The following is a 17,143-nucleotide window of genomic DNA, read 5'->3' as shown; positions in this document are numbered from 1 at the left end:
GTTCTGATGCTCCTTGCTATAGCCAAACTGATTCTATTACTGAAAGAGCTCATTGTAGCTACGTTAAAGAATCCCATGCATAAAACACTGAATAGAAAGAAAAGTTTATTTGAGGAAAAAAATTGTTATATTTACTTTTGCTCTCAAAATTAATGGGTTTTTACAACTAACTTAGTATAAAAGTTGAGGACCTACTGAAACAATGATATTTCTGACATACTAGGGCATATATACCAACTGACCTATGTAATGGTCCACACAAAGAAAACTGATCTACTGTAAACTGCTGCATAACTACTAAAAGTCCTTTGTGTCACAACTGTACAGAGAAAGCCCACTAGGCAACACGGACTGTTACATAAACAGGCATACCATGCAAGACCAAATAACAAAAACCTTTAAAGACATCAAGCAATACTGAAAACTATCCCTAGTGTTCAGACAAATTTAACACGAGACTAGCAATTTTTCTGTCTTGTATATTAAGTAAAAAACAACTGTCCCTAGGGAAAATAAAATAGATTTATAGAGAACACAGAGTGCCCCATATGTGTGAGAGAAAATACTCTTTAAGGGTACACCATACCACAGGAATTGTAAAGGTAGTCATATTATCCAAGAACTAATACATTAGAAGTCAACTTGATTATAATTCAAGTATGAAAATCTTCTAAAACACGTATATATAGCATCACTGTACTACAGCAAAATGGAGACAAATCTAAACAAGATACATAACATCAAGAACATAAAAGACACCAATAGGAGTAACAGAGTACAGATAAAATGTATCTGTTCATCTATTCTTTCAACACATCCTGCCACAAATATGAAACTTTGTAGCAGAAAAGGAATATGAAGACAAGGAAGAAAAATACACTTTATAAAGTAAATTAGGTTAAAAATGATAGTAGCTTCGGATGAAATCAATCCCATTATATGCCAACAAAAGATATATTCACCTGTTTCCATTTTTTTCATGCAAGCCAGAACCCCAATATCTCGGTACACCTAAATATCTCAGTTTATGGGACTTAGTCCACTTCTGAACTGAAAACACAAACAGAGATAAGTTCATGAACTCACAACAACAGACACTTAGATAAAAAGTGAGTATTCCCATCACTTAATTTGTACGTACATGTGAGCTGCTTATTTCACGGAAACTTGTATGCAAAGTATTTGGGAAAGTTAATGACACATCTGTTGCAGCAACTGATATACAACCCAATTTTGATTTTAGACAATAGCATCAACACAACTATAAGGAGCACCTTACCAGAAATCACTATTTTTACTATATGTCTGAATTAGATTTCTATAATTTAAAAACAATTTTGAAAATTACCTAAAAAGATGCCCTTAAACTTCAACCTTACTCCTGTAGGCTCGATTTTCCTAAATGCTTGTAGTTCATTAAAAACATTTTAATAGACTGCTTACTTTCATTTGGCTTAGCAGCTCGCATGTAGAACTTTAACTCAGTAAAAAGAGGTCCATTCTGGCTGGGTTCCTTTAAGACAATTTAAAATTAGTTAAAAAATGCTGTGTTAGTGCCTAATAATTATTAAAAGCTCACAAAATCTAACATTCACCCTATAAAAGCATATTCTCCTTCAATGCTTTACACAGTGCTGATAAATTCAACAGAATATCAGGTTTTTTATAAAAGAAGAAATTTTTATTATAAACCATTTAACATTAAGGGTATCAAAGAACTCTTTCTTATAACAAAATATTAAAGAGCAACAAATTCACTGAAATTTATAGAATATTACCAACGATTGGCAGCAAAAGTTTAACAGGGAACATAAAACAACATTATCTCAGATTTTCCAGATTAAAATTGAATTGCATCAGTTGCAATAACCATTACTGAGCCTAAAATAATACCTGAAATTCTTTGATGGAAAAATCTTAACAAGAGTTAAATTCTTGCTGAAGATATGGTATTCTGTTCCCTTCACACATTAGTTCATCATGGTAAAAGTACAGAGGATTTCACAATTTCTTTTAAATTAAATCGTAAGAACTATACCTATATTGACTTCAATCTACCTTGTATTTAAGCTAACATAAGAAATTTCAGTTCCTTTTCCAAGGGACAAATCTATGGTAACCACATATATGTAAACTGCAAGTGGGAAATTGGTTTGACTATACGAAAGCTTTGAAATGCTTCAAGAATTGCAAATGGGCAAGTATTTTAACTCTATATTTCCAGAACTCAGCACAGAAAAATAAGTGATTTCAACTCTTTTGATTGATTTTGAGATAAACTGCTTAAATTCATTTAGTTTAATTACTCACATATGCCCAAATTCATTCTGTCTCAGTGAAAATATCTGTTTTGGAATAGCCTACAGTAAAAAATCTAACAAAAAATAAAATATGTCATTACTGGCAAAGAAACCCAGAAAGAATATGATCACATGATATTAGCAAAAGTTCCAAGATATATAACATCAACCTTAAATGGTTTTAATTTTAACTCTTAAATACAGATGTATTGATCCAGAAAATTGCTAAAGGTCAAACAGCGCCACTCAGCTAACAGATGTGCTGCTGTCCAACATCAACAAAGCAAGGCAAAGAGACTGATCAACATGGACTTCCATGCACATCTGCCATATTGGCTCAGAAGCAGTCTCAGAAGACTGGTCAGACTGAGAGCAAGATACCAGTTGAAGCACCCCTCCTAGGCCTGGACACTTGATTACAAAGCCACCACCTATCTACACCCACCTCACTTTATGAAGCAGTATTGCTCTGATAACAAAATAGAGCCAAGACAACAGCTATCTGTTCCCTCCTTGTGGGACCAACATTCAGACTTAAGCCATGAACCTGAAAAAACTACCCACTACTAGACTAGCTGGTCAATGCACATGAACTCTGGTGCATGCATTATCCAGTTAATTTATTATCAACGACAGACAACGAATTAATGATATAGGGATCATACATACAGAAGAGAAGGGTAAGTAGCAGAATTCTAATATTGCATTTATGTCAAACAAACATTACTTGACCTAGTCACTTGTTTCTGTGTAGCATTATCCATTAATACTCTAACTTAATTAGAATATAAATAATACATATTATTTTGATTCCATTTACACAGGTTTGAAGAATGTTATTTTCTTAGTAAAATACAGTGAAAAACCGCAGGACTTAACAATTCTTAAAACATTTATCTTTAAATAAATTATTCTACAAAAAAATATGTCTCAGTGCTGAAAAAAAAGGCGTGTCTTTCTCTAGTCAGATCAAATGCTAAAAATCTGGTATCTTTTCATACTTGAGTGGACAGATAAATGATTTAATCAGAAAACAGATCTTCATGTTGACTATGAAGCTGTTTCCTCATAAAATCATTAATTCTACATACAGATAAATAAATGCATATGCTATGTTAAAAAGACTCATGTAATGGTGTCCAATATTTGCCATACTAGTTGTCTTACAACACACTAAAACCAGAAAGACTTCAAACACAAATTTCTACAACTTTGTGCCCAGGGTCATTCTAAACACATGATTTGCAAAACTGAAATTAAAGGCTAATTAGAAAAGATATAATGAAAGAGATTATGGAGTACATGTGGAAACTCGACAAATTTCTTCAAGTAGTATATTAAGAAGTCTGATCTTCTGCAGTCAGCAGTTTAATGAAGTGTTATTAAACTTTGCATCCTCTCCTGAACAATGACATCTGAAAGGTCTACGTGTTAAAAAAGCATTTATTTTATTAATAAAAACTGATGCATTTTGTACCGCTCAAATATCAATACTATGAGAATATGTCAAAGACTAAGCTAACTTCCATGCTGCTTTAATAGCTTCATTTGAAGAATATTACTATAGAAGCACATATTTTGTTAAACACTGATAATTGTTCAAAGCTGATAACGACTTTGCTTCAGGTGATGGATGAACTAGGAATCATCCAGGCATGAGAAAATAGCCCCTTATCTATAGCTGTGTAATACTAGACTGTAGAGGCAAAATAGGTTATGGGTCATTTGTGAGGGCAGCACAAAGACTGTGGCTAGTTTTTATTGCCATAAAGAAAAAAATTATAAAAGACAAATTAAAAACGAGTAGCCACCTAGGAGATTAGCGACAGATCGGGGTATCTACAAACCACTGCAACAAAGTGAATACAGCATAAAAGTAATCCAAAAGTTATGACAACTCCTCCTATATTCAGAACCCAAATCGGAGGAGAACAGAAGCAGATGGCCAGTTTTGAACTCAGGGAAAGAGAAGGAGAGCAATTATACACAACATAAAATAATGCACGATTTTCCAAGCAGGTCAAACTAGATTCTTTCAAGAAAGTTAAATGTCTCTCTGCTTCCTGAAACTTGTCTGAAATTTAGGAACCACTGCCTCTCATAGTCAAGCCACCACTGCTGCTAACTTGAACGCCTGTTTTCGGTCTCTACAACAGGCCATAGTTCCCACATAAAGGACACCCCCTGCTCTCAACGGCACAGGCTGGACATACAAAAGCAGGTTGGTAGCATGCAACAGCTGCAGGCTGGGATTCCTAGTCTATGTGGAACTCCTGTCCACAAACACCTAAGGCAGCAGTAGTACAATGACATTGGAAGTGTGGTAGTTTGACATTTGCATCATAAGCAGTGCTTGTTTCAGCAAGTGACAACATTTTAGAAAGAGAGTCATCTCCAACAGTACCTTGGGACATCTGAACAGTATCAAAATCAGTACTCTAGAATTTCCCTGTAGTCAGCAGATATAAATATCAAGATTAAAAGGCACGTGCTAACTGAAGTGTATTTTATTCCACGTTAACCTGATCTTTTAGTTTCAGCAACAGATGTTAAAAGCAGCAACATATTTACATAAATGGCCAACTACCGCAGTAAAGCATTTCAGTGTTGCCATAGAGTTCAATAAACAAAAGATGAAAATATTGCAGTTCTGAACTGTGCTGAAGAACTTCCATTTCACATTGTAAAGTTCTTATAAATTTTTCTGGTATTTTCTTTTGTCACAGGACCAAAAGTATGACCAAGATAACAAATGGTCTGGATCCACTATGGCTGTTCCCATATTCCCAGTTTTTTACCCAGACTATAGCAAGGAATCTTATATCTATAAAAAATAATCTAACAAAGCTTAAGGAAAAATACTTCATACATTTACCTTAGGCAGAGAACATTAAAGCCAAATCAAGTGAAATAAATCTTTTCTATTTTAAGATTAAAAAAATAAGAAAATTTCAACTAATAAAAAGAATTGGCTGATTAGCTATGAGGAGCTAAAAAATATCATCAGTGTTTATCCTTCTCTCTAACCATTAGGTTTTAAAAAAAATACATGTGAATGCCATTTTAATTCAATAGCAATTAGAATATGTATGTGCTTTATGATGAAACATTTAAAGGACTTTTTATCTGCAGGGACCTCAGGAATCAAAGTTTTGCTGTTCCTACTCCCAAGCCATCTGTCAGCTTACCAACATCCAGTAGTGAGCAACAGTTCACACAGACTCAGTGTTGAATCACAGAAATTCTCCAAAAGCTAGCCAGATTTCACTCATTTTGTGATATCTGGGCTGCTTACAGGAAGCAGCAAGCGAAACAGGGTCTGATCCATTTCATGAACCCTTTTCAACCCTGCTGATGTTCCATTATCCACCCTCATAGGAGTCCCAATTCTCAGCATTGTTCCTCTATATCACCACACTTATTTTAAACAGCGCTAAGCAATTGTATTATTTTCAGTCAGAAGAGGTTTTAAATTACACATGCTATTCTAGAACAAACATTTTCAAGTTGTGAAGACTCAAATGCTCTCTTACCACTTTTACAACATAAGGTGCATCACTGCCAACCGGCTTTGAAGAATTAACATCAGCTGTTAAAGAGGAAGCATTCATTAGTAGTAGGGAACTGTCAGAAAACACAATTAATTGCTATGCAACATAAACAAATGACAAAGCAATTAAAAACTAATGTGAACATGTATCAGTACCTTAGGCTTTAGTAATAGAACTACCCTATGGCAAGACTACTCTGTATGGATATGGTCTTGCATTCTCCTTTCTGTTGGAGGAGAACAGGCAGTTTACTAAACAAAAGAGGGTTTTTTTATAATTCAGTAACTTGTTCATAGTCAATAGCATTTCTCTCCTTTTCTAGGACTGTGATGAACACACACAGTTCTGGACATAAAGAATAAAAAAACACATTCTCTCTATTATTTTGCCATGTCACATATCTAAAAGTGACTTTGTATTGCTACTAAGCTGTTGATACCTGTGACAGAAGGACATTGAGGAAGACAAGCATGAAGTACAGCAACAGCCAGGGGCACAGCTTTGTGCAAATGATGGGGAAGCAAAAGTGAGGCCAAGCTGTGGCTTGAACAAAGCAGGAATCCTTAACATGAAGAACTACACAATATGAGTGAGCTGGAACTCCAGTCTCAGTAAATTTAGTAGCTCATTGAGTAAGGCTGAATAAGTGGTAGAGGGCTTCTTTGGCAAGAAGCCATCTACTGGTCCCATTTTTCTACTTAATCAACTTATGCTGCAGTCTGTTTATTTTAAAAGTGGGACAGATTATTAATTTTTTTTTTTCAACTCAGTATGAATTCTGTGCAACTTTTTTACCAAGAGGAAGAAGATCATAAAAGCATACCAAAAGAAAACTTATTAGCATGATTACAACTGTCATCCCTTCCAAACTATTTGGAAAATGACTAAGGGCAACCAAGTTTTTTTGATTCCCTAGAGTATCCTCAAGACTCCTCTTGTCCGTTCATCTGTTCAAATAACAGATATACTATGTATAGAATACTATCTATTAAAAGAAGTTTTCCTTGAATTCGATAGACAACATTGCAAAACAAGATCTGTGCTGATGTTTTAAACTGTAAAGTCCAAGATTTCAATTTGTCTTGAGCATTGGTTACATAAAATAAGTATATGACTTACGTCAGAAGTTCACAAGGTAGTGAAAAAGTCAAAAGCAGCATTAAAGTCAAAACCAAGCAAAATATTGGCTGATCAGTAGCTCTCATAGAATATGCTTAGACAGTTTCATTTCAAATTTATTATATAGGGAAAAATACCTTCTTTCAGGCAGATCAAAAATCAAATTTAAATAAATACTAAATTATCCTTTCACTGCTAAAAAGTAATAACGATTTTGGTTTAAAAAAATTAACTACCACTGGAATCTCAGACAACCCAGCGCTAACAATGACCATTTGCTGACTCTTTTAATTCTTTTCCAACACCACAAATCAAGCTAAGATTCTAGTAAAAAAAAGATTACTTGAAGACACTACACATTTTCTACTTTAGGGTCATTTTTTCATTGCTTTGCGTAAGGATGAACATCTCATTCACCATTTTAAAGCATTATCAAAGATAACTACACTTACCAAGGTATAGACGTCCAAAGCCTCCTTGCCCTATAGGGACACCTAATTTCCATTCTTTTTTTGATGTATCTGCTAGAACCTCCCCAAGATCAAACACTTCAGCAAGTTTCCTTTTTGCAGGGGCTCTTTTTCCAGCAGTCTTCTTAACATACGGCATCTTCCCTGGAGGGAGAGGAGGGGAGGGAAGGAAAAATAATAATAAAAAAATTATAGGTTATATGCTGACCAGAGTTACTTTATGTAGAAATCTATTAGCAGCATGAGAAAGTATGGATTTAGGTTTTAATTTGTTACTAAAAAGACACTTTAAAAGAAATGCAGTAAGAAGCTTCATTGGCATGAATTCCAAGTGAAAAACAAATAATTTTTTCAGGCATCAGAAAAAAAATCTGACAGCAAAAAATCTTCAAAACAGAAACCTATTAGAAGATCTTGTATAAGACCTGCTAGAAAAAAGTCTCAGAATCTATCGTACTCAATCAATCACAATCAATCATAGGTCTAAATCTAGAAATAAGTAAACTAATGAAATAAAGCACATCAGTTTTCCTGGAATTAAACTTGCTTATTGAAGAAATGTCATATAGTCCAAATCTTCAGTAATAATGTGAATAACTCCTCTTGGGTGTAAAAAAAAATAGAAAAAAAACCAAAACCATTCAAACAGTTAATTATTTTTCTCCTATGTAACTGCAAGCAACCAAAATAAAAATCATCTTATTGGTCACAAGGCAGCACTTAATAGATCAAACTAGTACATAACTATCTGTTTTGAGATTATAAATGTAAAGGTATTACTGTTGCCTTCTCCCATCCTCAGGTCTCAGAGGAGCAATATTTCCAGAAATAATGTAACGGTCCACTGGAACTACACACTTGTATCTTTCTGCAGAATAAGCCTCATTTTGAGCAAATAAATGTCTAGAATCTTTAGCAGAGTCAGATTTTGATTCAGTAAAACAACTTAGTGAATATATGGTAATGGGACAGAAGTGGCAATGGGGAAATAAACCAGAAATCTGGAGCACCCAGACTAGCTCAGATAAGGAGAAGAAGAAAGCACAAGAACCAGCAGTGTTGCCAAATGACTCAGATGTGGGACAAGATCACACTTGCTCTCATCTAAAGGGTACAAAAATATATACAAAATGAGCATATACAGCAACACTATAAGACACAAAGGGGGCTTGAAGGACTGCATTCCTTGACCTCTGATTTAATACAAATAATTTCAGTGAGACTTGGACAGATTCACTTAGGTGCCTGCATGCTACTTAGACCGACTGCTGTCCAGTAAAGCAAAAATCCGTAGCCTCTTTTTCAATACAGCTACCGAGACAGTGAAATAAAACTACTGATATGCTTTAAGTCTTTGACATTCACAGTGAGTCCCTTCATAGTAGCCTCACTTAAAAGGGAATTATGTTTACTTAAAATATCTCCTCAAGGGTATACAAGAAGGAGCTGGTGTTTCCCTCTTTTTATTTTTTCTTTTTTTAGTTTAGTGTGGTCGATAGTTGTATGCCTCCAGGTGCTTAGTTAAAAAAAAAAAAAAATCATAGTAACGTTAACTTCCCTTTATCTAAAAATGCAGAAATTCAAAATGGGCATAAGTTTGAACATCCCCAGCTGGGAACCCTGCCCTTAACAAATACACTAGATACACATACATGGTTTCTTGGCTGTCTATATTCATATCCATCTGTTAAGATGGCATAGTGCCTACTTACAAGTTGGTCAAACTATCAGTAGGCCATAGGTGCCAAACACTGATCGCTTTGAATGGGCAGCATGCACAATACTAAGCACTTACTCTTCTGCAAAAAAGCTGTTATCCATGGAAATATTTAAGCAATGTCTGTACATCCTTTCACATTTATTTGGGTAAATCCATTCAAGGATCTTCTATTGATTGAAACAAAGAACACCTGGAGACTGCAAAAATTTTCTACATGGAAATACAGAAATGATGGGTGGGAGAAGACAAAATAATAATAATAATGAAGAAAAATAATGACGTTTTAGTGCAAATTCTGCCATTCCATGAGCTTTTTAACTCACACTATTGGAAACATGAGGGGGTTGTAAGGAAACTTATGAACCAGCAAACACTGATGTAGAGCTGCCTGCTGTACATTGCACAACTGGAAAAGTCATCTACTTCTCCCTAAAATCACCTTTAAAAATGCACAGACACACAAAAAAAATCAAAAAAAACCCAAAAAGAACCACCTTCAACTTTCCTGCACCTCAATTAACTCATTACCTCTCCCTGGCAGTAAATGGAAATGTTCTATATCCCATAGGTACTGTGAAGCTTACTTCATTAGTGCCTGCAACCATGCTGAAGTCCTTGGAAACAGATTACCATACATGTCAAGTACTATACTGTCATTCAAGTATCAAACAGACCTGACCCCACTTAGCTAAGGTATCCGACAAGAACAATTTTCAAGGTGCATGATTGTAAACAGCAGCATTTTATGTGGCTACAAAACACTCAAAACAAAGATTTTGCTACAAACAAGTATGAACAACAGAAGTCTATTTGTCTAAACTCTCTCCAAAAGCCTCTTAGTACCACAAAGGCTATTTCTCCTACTTCTCCCTAATAAAACATCCTGGAAGATATTGAATACACTGTACTTGAGATATGCAGACAATTATACATCAATAGTGCTATTTAGCGGAGTTATCTTTACAAATGTCTGCAATGCTTGCTATTCTAGCGATACTTGAACTCTTAGAATAAATATGAAAAGCCACTTCTCAATTTGTATTGGCATCCATTTTCAATAAAACTCGGAAATTATTATAAATCAAATTTGTTTTGAAGGAAGTGTTTCTGCTGTGTGGCAAGTCAGACTGCTTTCTTCCTGATCCTCCTCTTTTCTTCTCTGGAAACTGTCATTTTTATAGTTGTTTATCTCACTAGATCCTATTTTCATTCTCAACGTGGAGAAGGCATGCTGGTGACCTATGTAATATAGTAGTCCTAGCAAGACCTGAAATCTATGCATCATTAATACTGTTCTTAAGTCATACCAAGACATGTAGGTCTGCCTGCAAAAAAAGGAAACAAAGACAAGCAAAAAACAAAAAATAAGTTTTTGCTCAATGAGTTGGAGGGAAAGAATGTGACACTTTAAAACTTCTGAATACCGTAGAACAGTTTCAGAGGAAAGATCAAAAAAAAAAAAAAGTACCTGAAGTATCAATGACTTGCAATACCAAGTGAGGTAAATATCCCGAGTTGGCCATTTTGTGACTGGTCTATCGTTGTGTTACACTTTTGAGTACCACTATAATATAATTTCCAGTTGACTAGGACATCTGACAAATAATGGAACTTAAGAAGGAAGAAGCGCTAGGGTTCCTTTCCCAAGAAATAAGAAAATGGTTTAGAGAAAATGAATAATTATACATTGATGGATCACAATTAAGGAGAAGCATTTCACCACAACTGCTCCATACTGGGCAATTCAACACTTTTTTCTTTTTTTAAAAAACATTGCTGTGTGGCAGACTTTAAAACTTCAGAGTGTAGCATGTTAAGATACAGGAGACTGTCATTTACAAAAGGAATTACCGCATTGCTAACTAATTTTAAATTGCCTTCTCAAATTACATTTTTTTCTTTTGAACAGTCTTTAAATTTCTCCTGAAAATCCTGAGCATCACTCAAGATGGTTATTGCAATAAGGACACCATCAGTTTTATAAGGCATCAAATCATCTGTCAGTCCAAACAAACCACCTCACCACAAAACCAACAGCAAGTACCTACGCATGTAAGCCAGGCACTTCACTTAAAGGCCTTTTGATAGTTTGGCCTTCTACATAAAAAAATCAAGAGCTCTGAAATTCATCAGGAATCCTACCTCGTTTGGGGATTAATCCCAAGAACTGAGTGGAGAGCTTATGCCTACAGAAGTTCTTTAACAGAGGAAGAGCTACAGGAATCCTCACAATAGTTCTGTATGTTTGCAAATGATAATGAGGGCCTATAGACTCCCTAGAAATGAATAAAAACCTTAAGCACTAATTGAAAACCAGAGAAAACTCGTCCGCCCTGCCTGCAGTAAACCAGGAAGGCGAATGGCGAGAAGAGAAAAACCACAACCAGCAACAAACCAGTTTAGCCCAGTTCTTGCACAACAGGCCTGTCCTGATCCTAAAATGGAAGATTTTTACTTGCGATGGGTAGGTTTAAATTTTAAAAGAAAATATTAGGTCTGCTTTAAAAGAGAAATCAGAAATGCCTCCCCGCCAAGGGGATATTTTGTTCGCCAGCCACAAACACACCTCTCACCAGCGCTGAACACGGCTTTACCGCTGCCTTCTCCACCTCGCCTCAGGGATAAAACAAAAATAAATTAAAAGAATCACGAAGTAAAGCAAGGTGGACGGTGCCACGGCAGGAAAATACCTCCTCCTCTCCCAGGCCGCCGCTCCTTCCGCCCCGTCCGAAATTCCCGCACTGCGAGGGGCCCTGAGGCGGCCCGCCCGCCCCACCGCTCGCCTCCCAACAACGACCACTCCCATTGGGCCGCCGAGAAGCCATTACAGGCGAGGTGCATGCTGGGAATTGTAGTCCATGACCTACGCGTGCGGCAGCTGGCGCCGTTTACGGACTACAATTCCCAGCATGCATCACACCCACTCGCTACACCCCCCTCCCACCCTCCCCAGTATTTGTGGGGTAGCGGTATGAAATCTCAGTGTTTTAAACCACTGAAGGAAGAGATTATTTGTTATAAATTACTAACCTATTATATATTTGAATATTATTTATAGGGGTTTTTGTGATTTTAGAACTAAAATATAGCATTAGCTTGAGAAATAACTTTTAGATAGCCTGCTCCTGGATACTTACATAAGGAATTTTAACAAGGCTGCAGTTAAGAATCATAGAATCACAGAATCACTAGGTTGGAAAATACCTCTTGAATCATCGAGTCTAACCATTTCTACAAACCACTAGATCATGTCCCTGAGCATCTCATCCACCCCTCTTTTAAATACCTCCAGGGGAGGTGACTCAACCACCTCCCTGGGCAGCCTCTGCCAGGGCCCAATGACTCTTACTGTGAAGAATTTTTTTCTGATATCCAACCTGAACCTCCCCTGACGGAGCTTCAGGCCATTCCCTCTAGTCCTGTCCCCTGTCACTTGGGAGAAAAGGCCAGCTCCCTCCTCTCTACAACCTCCTATCAGGTAGTTGTAGAGAGCAATAAGGTCTCCTCTCAGCCCCCTCTTCTCAAGGCTAAACAACCCCAGTTCCCTCAGCTCCTCCTCATAAGACTTGTTCTCCAGCCCCCTCACCAGCTTCGTTGCTCTTCTCTGGACACGCTCCAGAGCCTCAAGAAGAATGGGAAGGAATGTGACTGTATCTAATTAAGCCAGCTAACAAGGACTAGTGCGATGACAAGAGAAAGAAGAACCAGCTAGGATCAGATGCAACCTTGAAGCGGTGCCCAAGGAGTCTAAGAGTGTGCGCAAAAAAAGAGAGTTGAAAAGTTCATCTGCGAGGAAGATCTATGGCCTTCATCCAGAGACCTCTGAAGAAGGCCCCCAGAGGGCAGAGTGCATGTGCAACGGGGTGGAAACTTATGCAAATAAATTCTGGGAACTGGTTATAATAGACATACCTGTTCCAGGAGGAGTGGTGGATATGTATGCTTTGACTCTATATAGCCTTTGCGAATCGTGCCGGAAGTTACACACACATCAGGTGGAGCGATCTACTGCATGCCCAGTGTCACATTGATGGGTACCTTACTTAATCAAATTGACATTGATTATTGAGTCTGGCTTTTCACGGCATCACCAAAATAAGTTTGGAAAGGGCTTGTCAGGCTGCCTAAAAAGGTTGGACCAGGTGATCCTTGAAGTCCTTTACAACCTGGTATTCTATGATTCTCTGGTTTCCAACTTATTGGAGAGACACTGTGTGATTCCACCTACTACGGTCTCACGCAGTGGTGCAGTGGAACGTCTCCTTCCTCCAAAGAAGATTTTTACCTACACTTTGACAAAGCCTGTGTTTATTTAGCCCTCTGATGTTTGTTTTTAACAAGCTTTCTGATACTTAAATTGTTCTGAATGCACAAGAACATTTTGCAACATGAGTAATAGTTGCAAAGATTTATGAAAAAGAGCCCACGCCTTCAAAGGCTCAGGATGGATTCTGACTCTTCTGATTCTCTTTCCTCCTCATCCCAATCTCCTTTACTTTAGGTCCCAGTCAATTCATACTGGCAGGTCTGATTCTTTTGTTATCTAGTATCAGTACATCTTCTCTTGTCGTCAGGTACAAATGTATGCACACCCACACTTGCTTAAGCAAAGCTGTGTAGTCAGGCATGGAAGATTAAAGTTATGCCAAAAGAAAGGGTTGAGGGGATGATACAGGAAAATTAAAGCACAATGGGTTTGTGTTCTTAATTTGCTGGGGGGGGGGGGGTTAAGCCTTAAAAAAAGCATTATGTTTGCATGGCTACCAACTTGGCATGCTACAGTTTTGGAGGTACTAAGTAGTTTAAACCAAAGAGCTATTATTCCATAGTATGTTCATCATGACAGTACTTATACAGAAGATTTCCTTGAAAAAAATGGACTACATTAGGAGTAATAGATATGTATACTAGTAATCCTAGGTACTCCTGCAAATGTTCAAGAATATACCATTTTGAATGTTCTAGGGTATTCCTGCTCATAGAAAAGACCAAAAGATTGTTTGAAAGAAATGGAGCACACTACCACATATGATAACATCTAACCTTTAATATCAGATTGCTGGGCTCATAAAAATATTTTAAGATGCTGGTATAGAAAATAAAATAAAAATTTAATGGATATTCCATTCATCCCTTTAGTGAAAAGTTGATCTTCAGGCTCTCAGTCTGAAAACAGTCTTAACAATGAAGCCATAGAGATCTAAAGTAAGTTCTGTTATCCCATCTAAAGGTTTGGCCAAAAAATGTTATCTTTCTCGCATGAAGAAAGAAATGCAGACCTCATTCTGCCTCTGATTTTTCTCTGTTGAGTCAAAATAATCAGTTTTAAGTTTTGTTTTGATCTTTTCTGTGAGCAGTAATATCCTAGAACATTCAAAACAGTACATTCTTGAACACCTGTAGGGGTCCCTAGGATTCCTAGTATACATATCTATTGCTCCTACATTTTACTTTGTTTTAAGTAAAAGGTACAGTTTCAATATACTCATCCTACTTCTTATTAAAAAACTATAAGATTCTGCCTATAAAGTTTCAGAGCAAAGACTTTCACATATTATGTTTCCATACAGTAAAATGTTGTTATTCTGTCTAGCCTGTCTGAATGCATTTGCTTTAATGCTGCTACAGCTGGAGGTTCTTGAAGTATTATCCAAAACCAAAGTGGCCAGAACTTTTCTATATAATACTGCGAATTGTTTGACTAGATCTCAGAAAAACAAATATTGACCAAACATTCAAAAGCACAGGATGGGTTTCTCATTAACATCCTTCACTGTAAGAGCATTCATGGAATGTGCTGACTACAACTTTCCCATACGCTTGAAATATCGTTGTAGATTTGATAATCTTGTTTGACTTGTCTGCGGAGAAAGGACTTTATATATAGTTTTCCTTAGGCGTTATCTAATCTTAAATGAAATGGGCAATCCAACCTATGTATGTGCTACAGACCGAGCTGTTAGGAAGGGTTCAAATGCTACTTTTAAGTAGCAGTAAATATGCAATAAATACTGTACACCAGTACATAAGCAGTTACATATTTTCAGTTTAGCAGTGGGGGTAAGTATGACTTCTTGCATGTGGCTTGACAAGAATGCCTGAAGAGATAGTGATCAAAGCACAGCATGAATTCTTCTAAACCAGCATCTCATAAAATAACCTAGCTAAACCTTGAAATTTTTCAGAAGATTGGTGAATCTCCAGAGTAAAAGGAGAATAGACATTTCTTAAATGTCTGTTCTTTTAGGAGAGCTATGTGTACTCAGCAGTTCCAGAAGACATGGAAGTTACATCCTCATTGCTAGGAGAATATTAAGAATGTTCTTCAAAAGACTCAAAATAGCACAAAGAACATTTGAATCCTCCTGTCTCACAAAAAAAACCCCAACCAAAAAAAAAAAAGTGAAATGTTCCAAATGATTTAGCCTCACACTTGTGTTCCAGAGTAAGAAAAATGAGGCACAGATTGATTTAAAATTCCTTCTTAAGGTCTCCAGGAATTATTAGGCAATATTAGAAATGTAGCACGTCCTCTTAACTGATTTCAGTGCTCTCACAAGACTGGGTAGAATCAAATAAGGAAATGCACAAATGTGAGGGTTACCATAAAAATACCAAATGAGAGAATGCCAAATGTCTGCAGGTAGTGATATAGTGTGGTACACTTCAGTTAGGCTCATTTCTGCTTTAGCATAGAGTTTTTCAGGCTGTGATTCATCGACTAAAGGTCTGCAAGATATTAGAAGGGAGTATTGGAGCAAAAGATGTGCACGTGCTCTTCCACACAAATGCAAGTAATCAAGCACCAACCTAGAAATGTAAAAGTAATACAACATTTCCCTTAAGCGTTGTTCTTGAAAATTATAGCCATAAAATCTCAGAAGATTATTGTTTATTTCATTATAAAAGGATTAAATTACTTTTGGATTTAAAAAGTTTGGATTCAAATGATGCAGTGTTTTTTCCCATTATGTTCTTCATATTTCCACTCTTCCAAAAATTATAGAATTTTTATTGTTCTACTTTGCAAAATACTTCTGCAAACACCTTGCTATAATACACACAAAAACCTTCAAAAAAGCAAACATTTTTTGAAAAATAAAAGAAAATTCATCAAACAATTATGAAATTAATTATGAGACTGTGTCACCACAAATGCTTGATAAAAGAGTACATATGCAGTGCACTCAGCTGTCCTAACTGGTGTTTGAGGACCATAGATGGGTGTAGAGATGTGAGATTACTTTTCATGAAAATCACCATGATATTTGCATCAAATTACAGTTGGCTTGAAGGGGTAAACCATAAAAGTTTTGCTAAAGCCTGATGGTCAGGGACTGTAAACATTTTAAGAAAGAACAGTGGTATGACCACATTCCAAGAACCAGTTCTTAACTCAGTAGCCTTGTGTAACCATCTGCCTACAGTGTAGCTACAGTCGTGTATGAAGAACTAAGCTTTCTGTCATATTTATGTGTTATTCTGCAGGGTGAGTATACTGACACATGGGAAAAGATGTGGTTACTGCTTAGTTTCTTTCTATTTTTTCCTCTCATTCACATTTCACCCTATTTCCTCAGTGGAAAGATGTATATTAATTAAATTAAGGGTGTGGGTTTTTTCCTGTAATGTACTTCTATTAAACTTTAAAAGGGTAGTCACTATTTTCTAAGAATAGCAGAATGGTGCTCCAGAGTTGTCTTTGCTCATCCATTAATATACATTCTAAGATCTGCCTGGTAACCTTAGAGCTTGTGTGTATTTTAGGACCAGTTCAGCATCTTGTTGTACCTATTAAAAGGCGGCTAGAAACAAAATTGTTTTTACCATGTGTTCAAGATCTTTTCAGGTATCTTTACAAGTTAGACTAATTTTTGTATTTGATTAGATAGAAATTTGAATTTTTGTTTATTAATTCCTTCAGAATGCAGTGAGTAAGAAAACAGAGAAAATCAGCTATTCTTTTGAATATTCAATCTGTTT

General features: G+C 36.4%; 1 protein-coding gene across 3 annotated transcripts in view; it reads right to left on the bottom strand.

The window, feature by feature from the left end:
- The window catches only part of VRK1 (VRK serine/threonine kinase 1), a 32,770-nt gene extending 20,832 nt beyond the window's left edge, over nt 1-11,938 (bottom strand). The window contains exons 1-6 of one of the 3 annotated variants that reach the window (XM_054068368.1): nt 11,851-11,869; nt 11,727-11,769; nt 7,423-7,584; nt 5,834-5,889; nt 1,444-1,513; nt 963-1,050 (exon numbers count right to left, since the gene is read on the bottom strand). In XM_054068368.1, the coding sequence (XP_053924343.1) occupies nt 963-1,050; nt 1,444-1,513; nt 5,834-5,889; nt 7,423-7,579 (371 nt within the window). In that variant the 5' untranslated portion in view covers nt 7,580-7,584; nt 11,727-11,769; nt 11,851-11,869. Of the gene's footprint in view, nt 1-962; nt 1,051-1,443; nt 1,514-5,833; nt 5,890-7,422; nt 7,585-11,726 lie in introns of all 3 variants that reach the window. The other 2 variants (XM_054068367.1, XM_054068369.1) reach the window with 2 other exon arrangements.
- Nucleotides 11,939-17,143: the final 5,205 nt, after the last annotated feature.

This window comes from Cuculus canorus, chromosome 5 (genome assembly GCF_017976375.1).
Source record: "Cuculus canorus isolate bCucCan1 chromosome 5, bCucCan1.pri, whole genome shotgun sequence".
NCBI lineage: Eukaryota > Metazoa > Chordata > Aves > Cuculiformes > Cuculidae > Cuculus > Cuculus canorus.
Note: the sequence above shows the minus strand (reverse complement) of the source record. Positions and strands in the feature narration are given on the sequence as shown.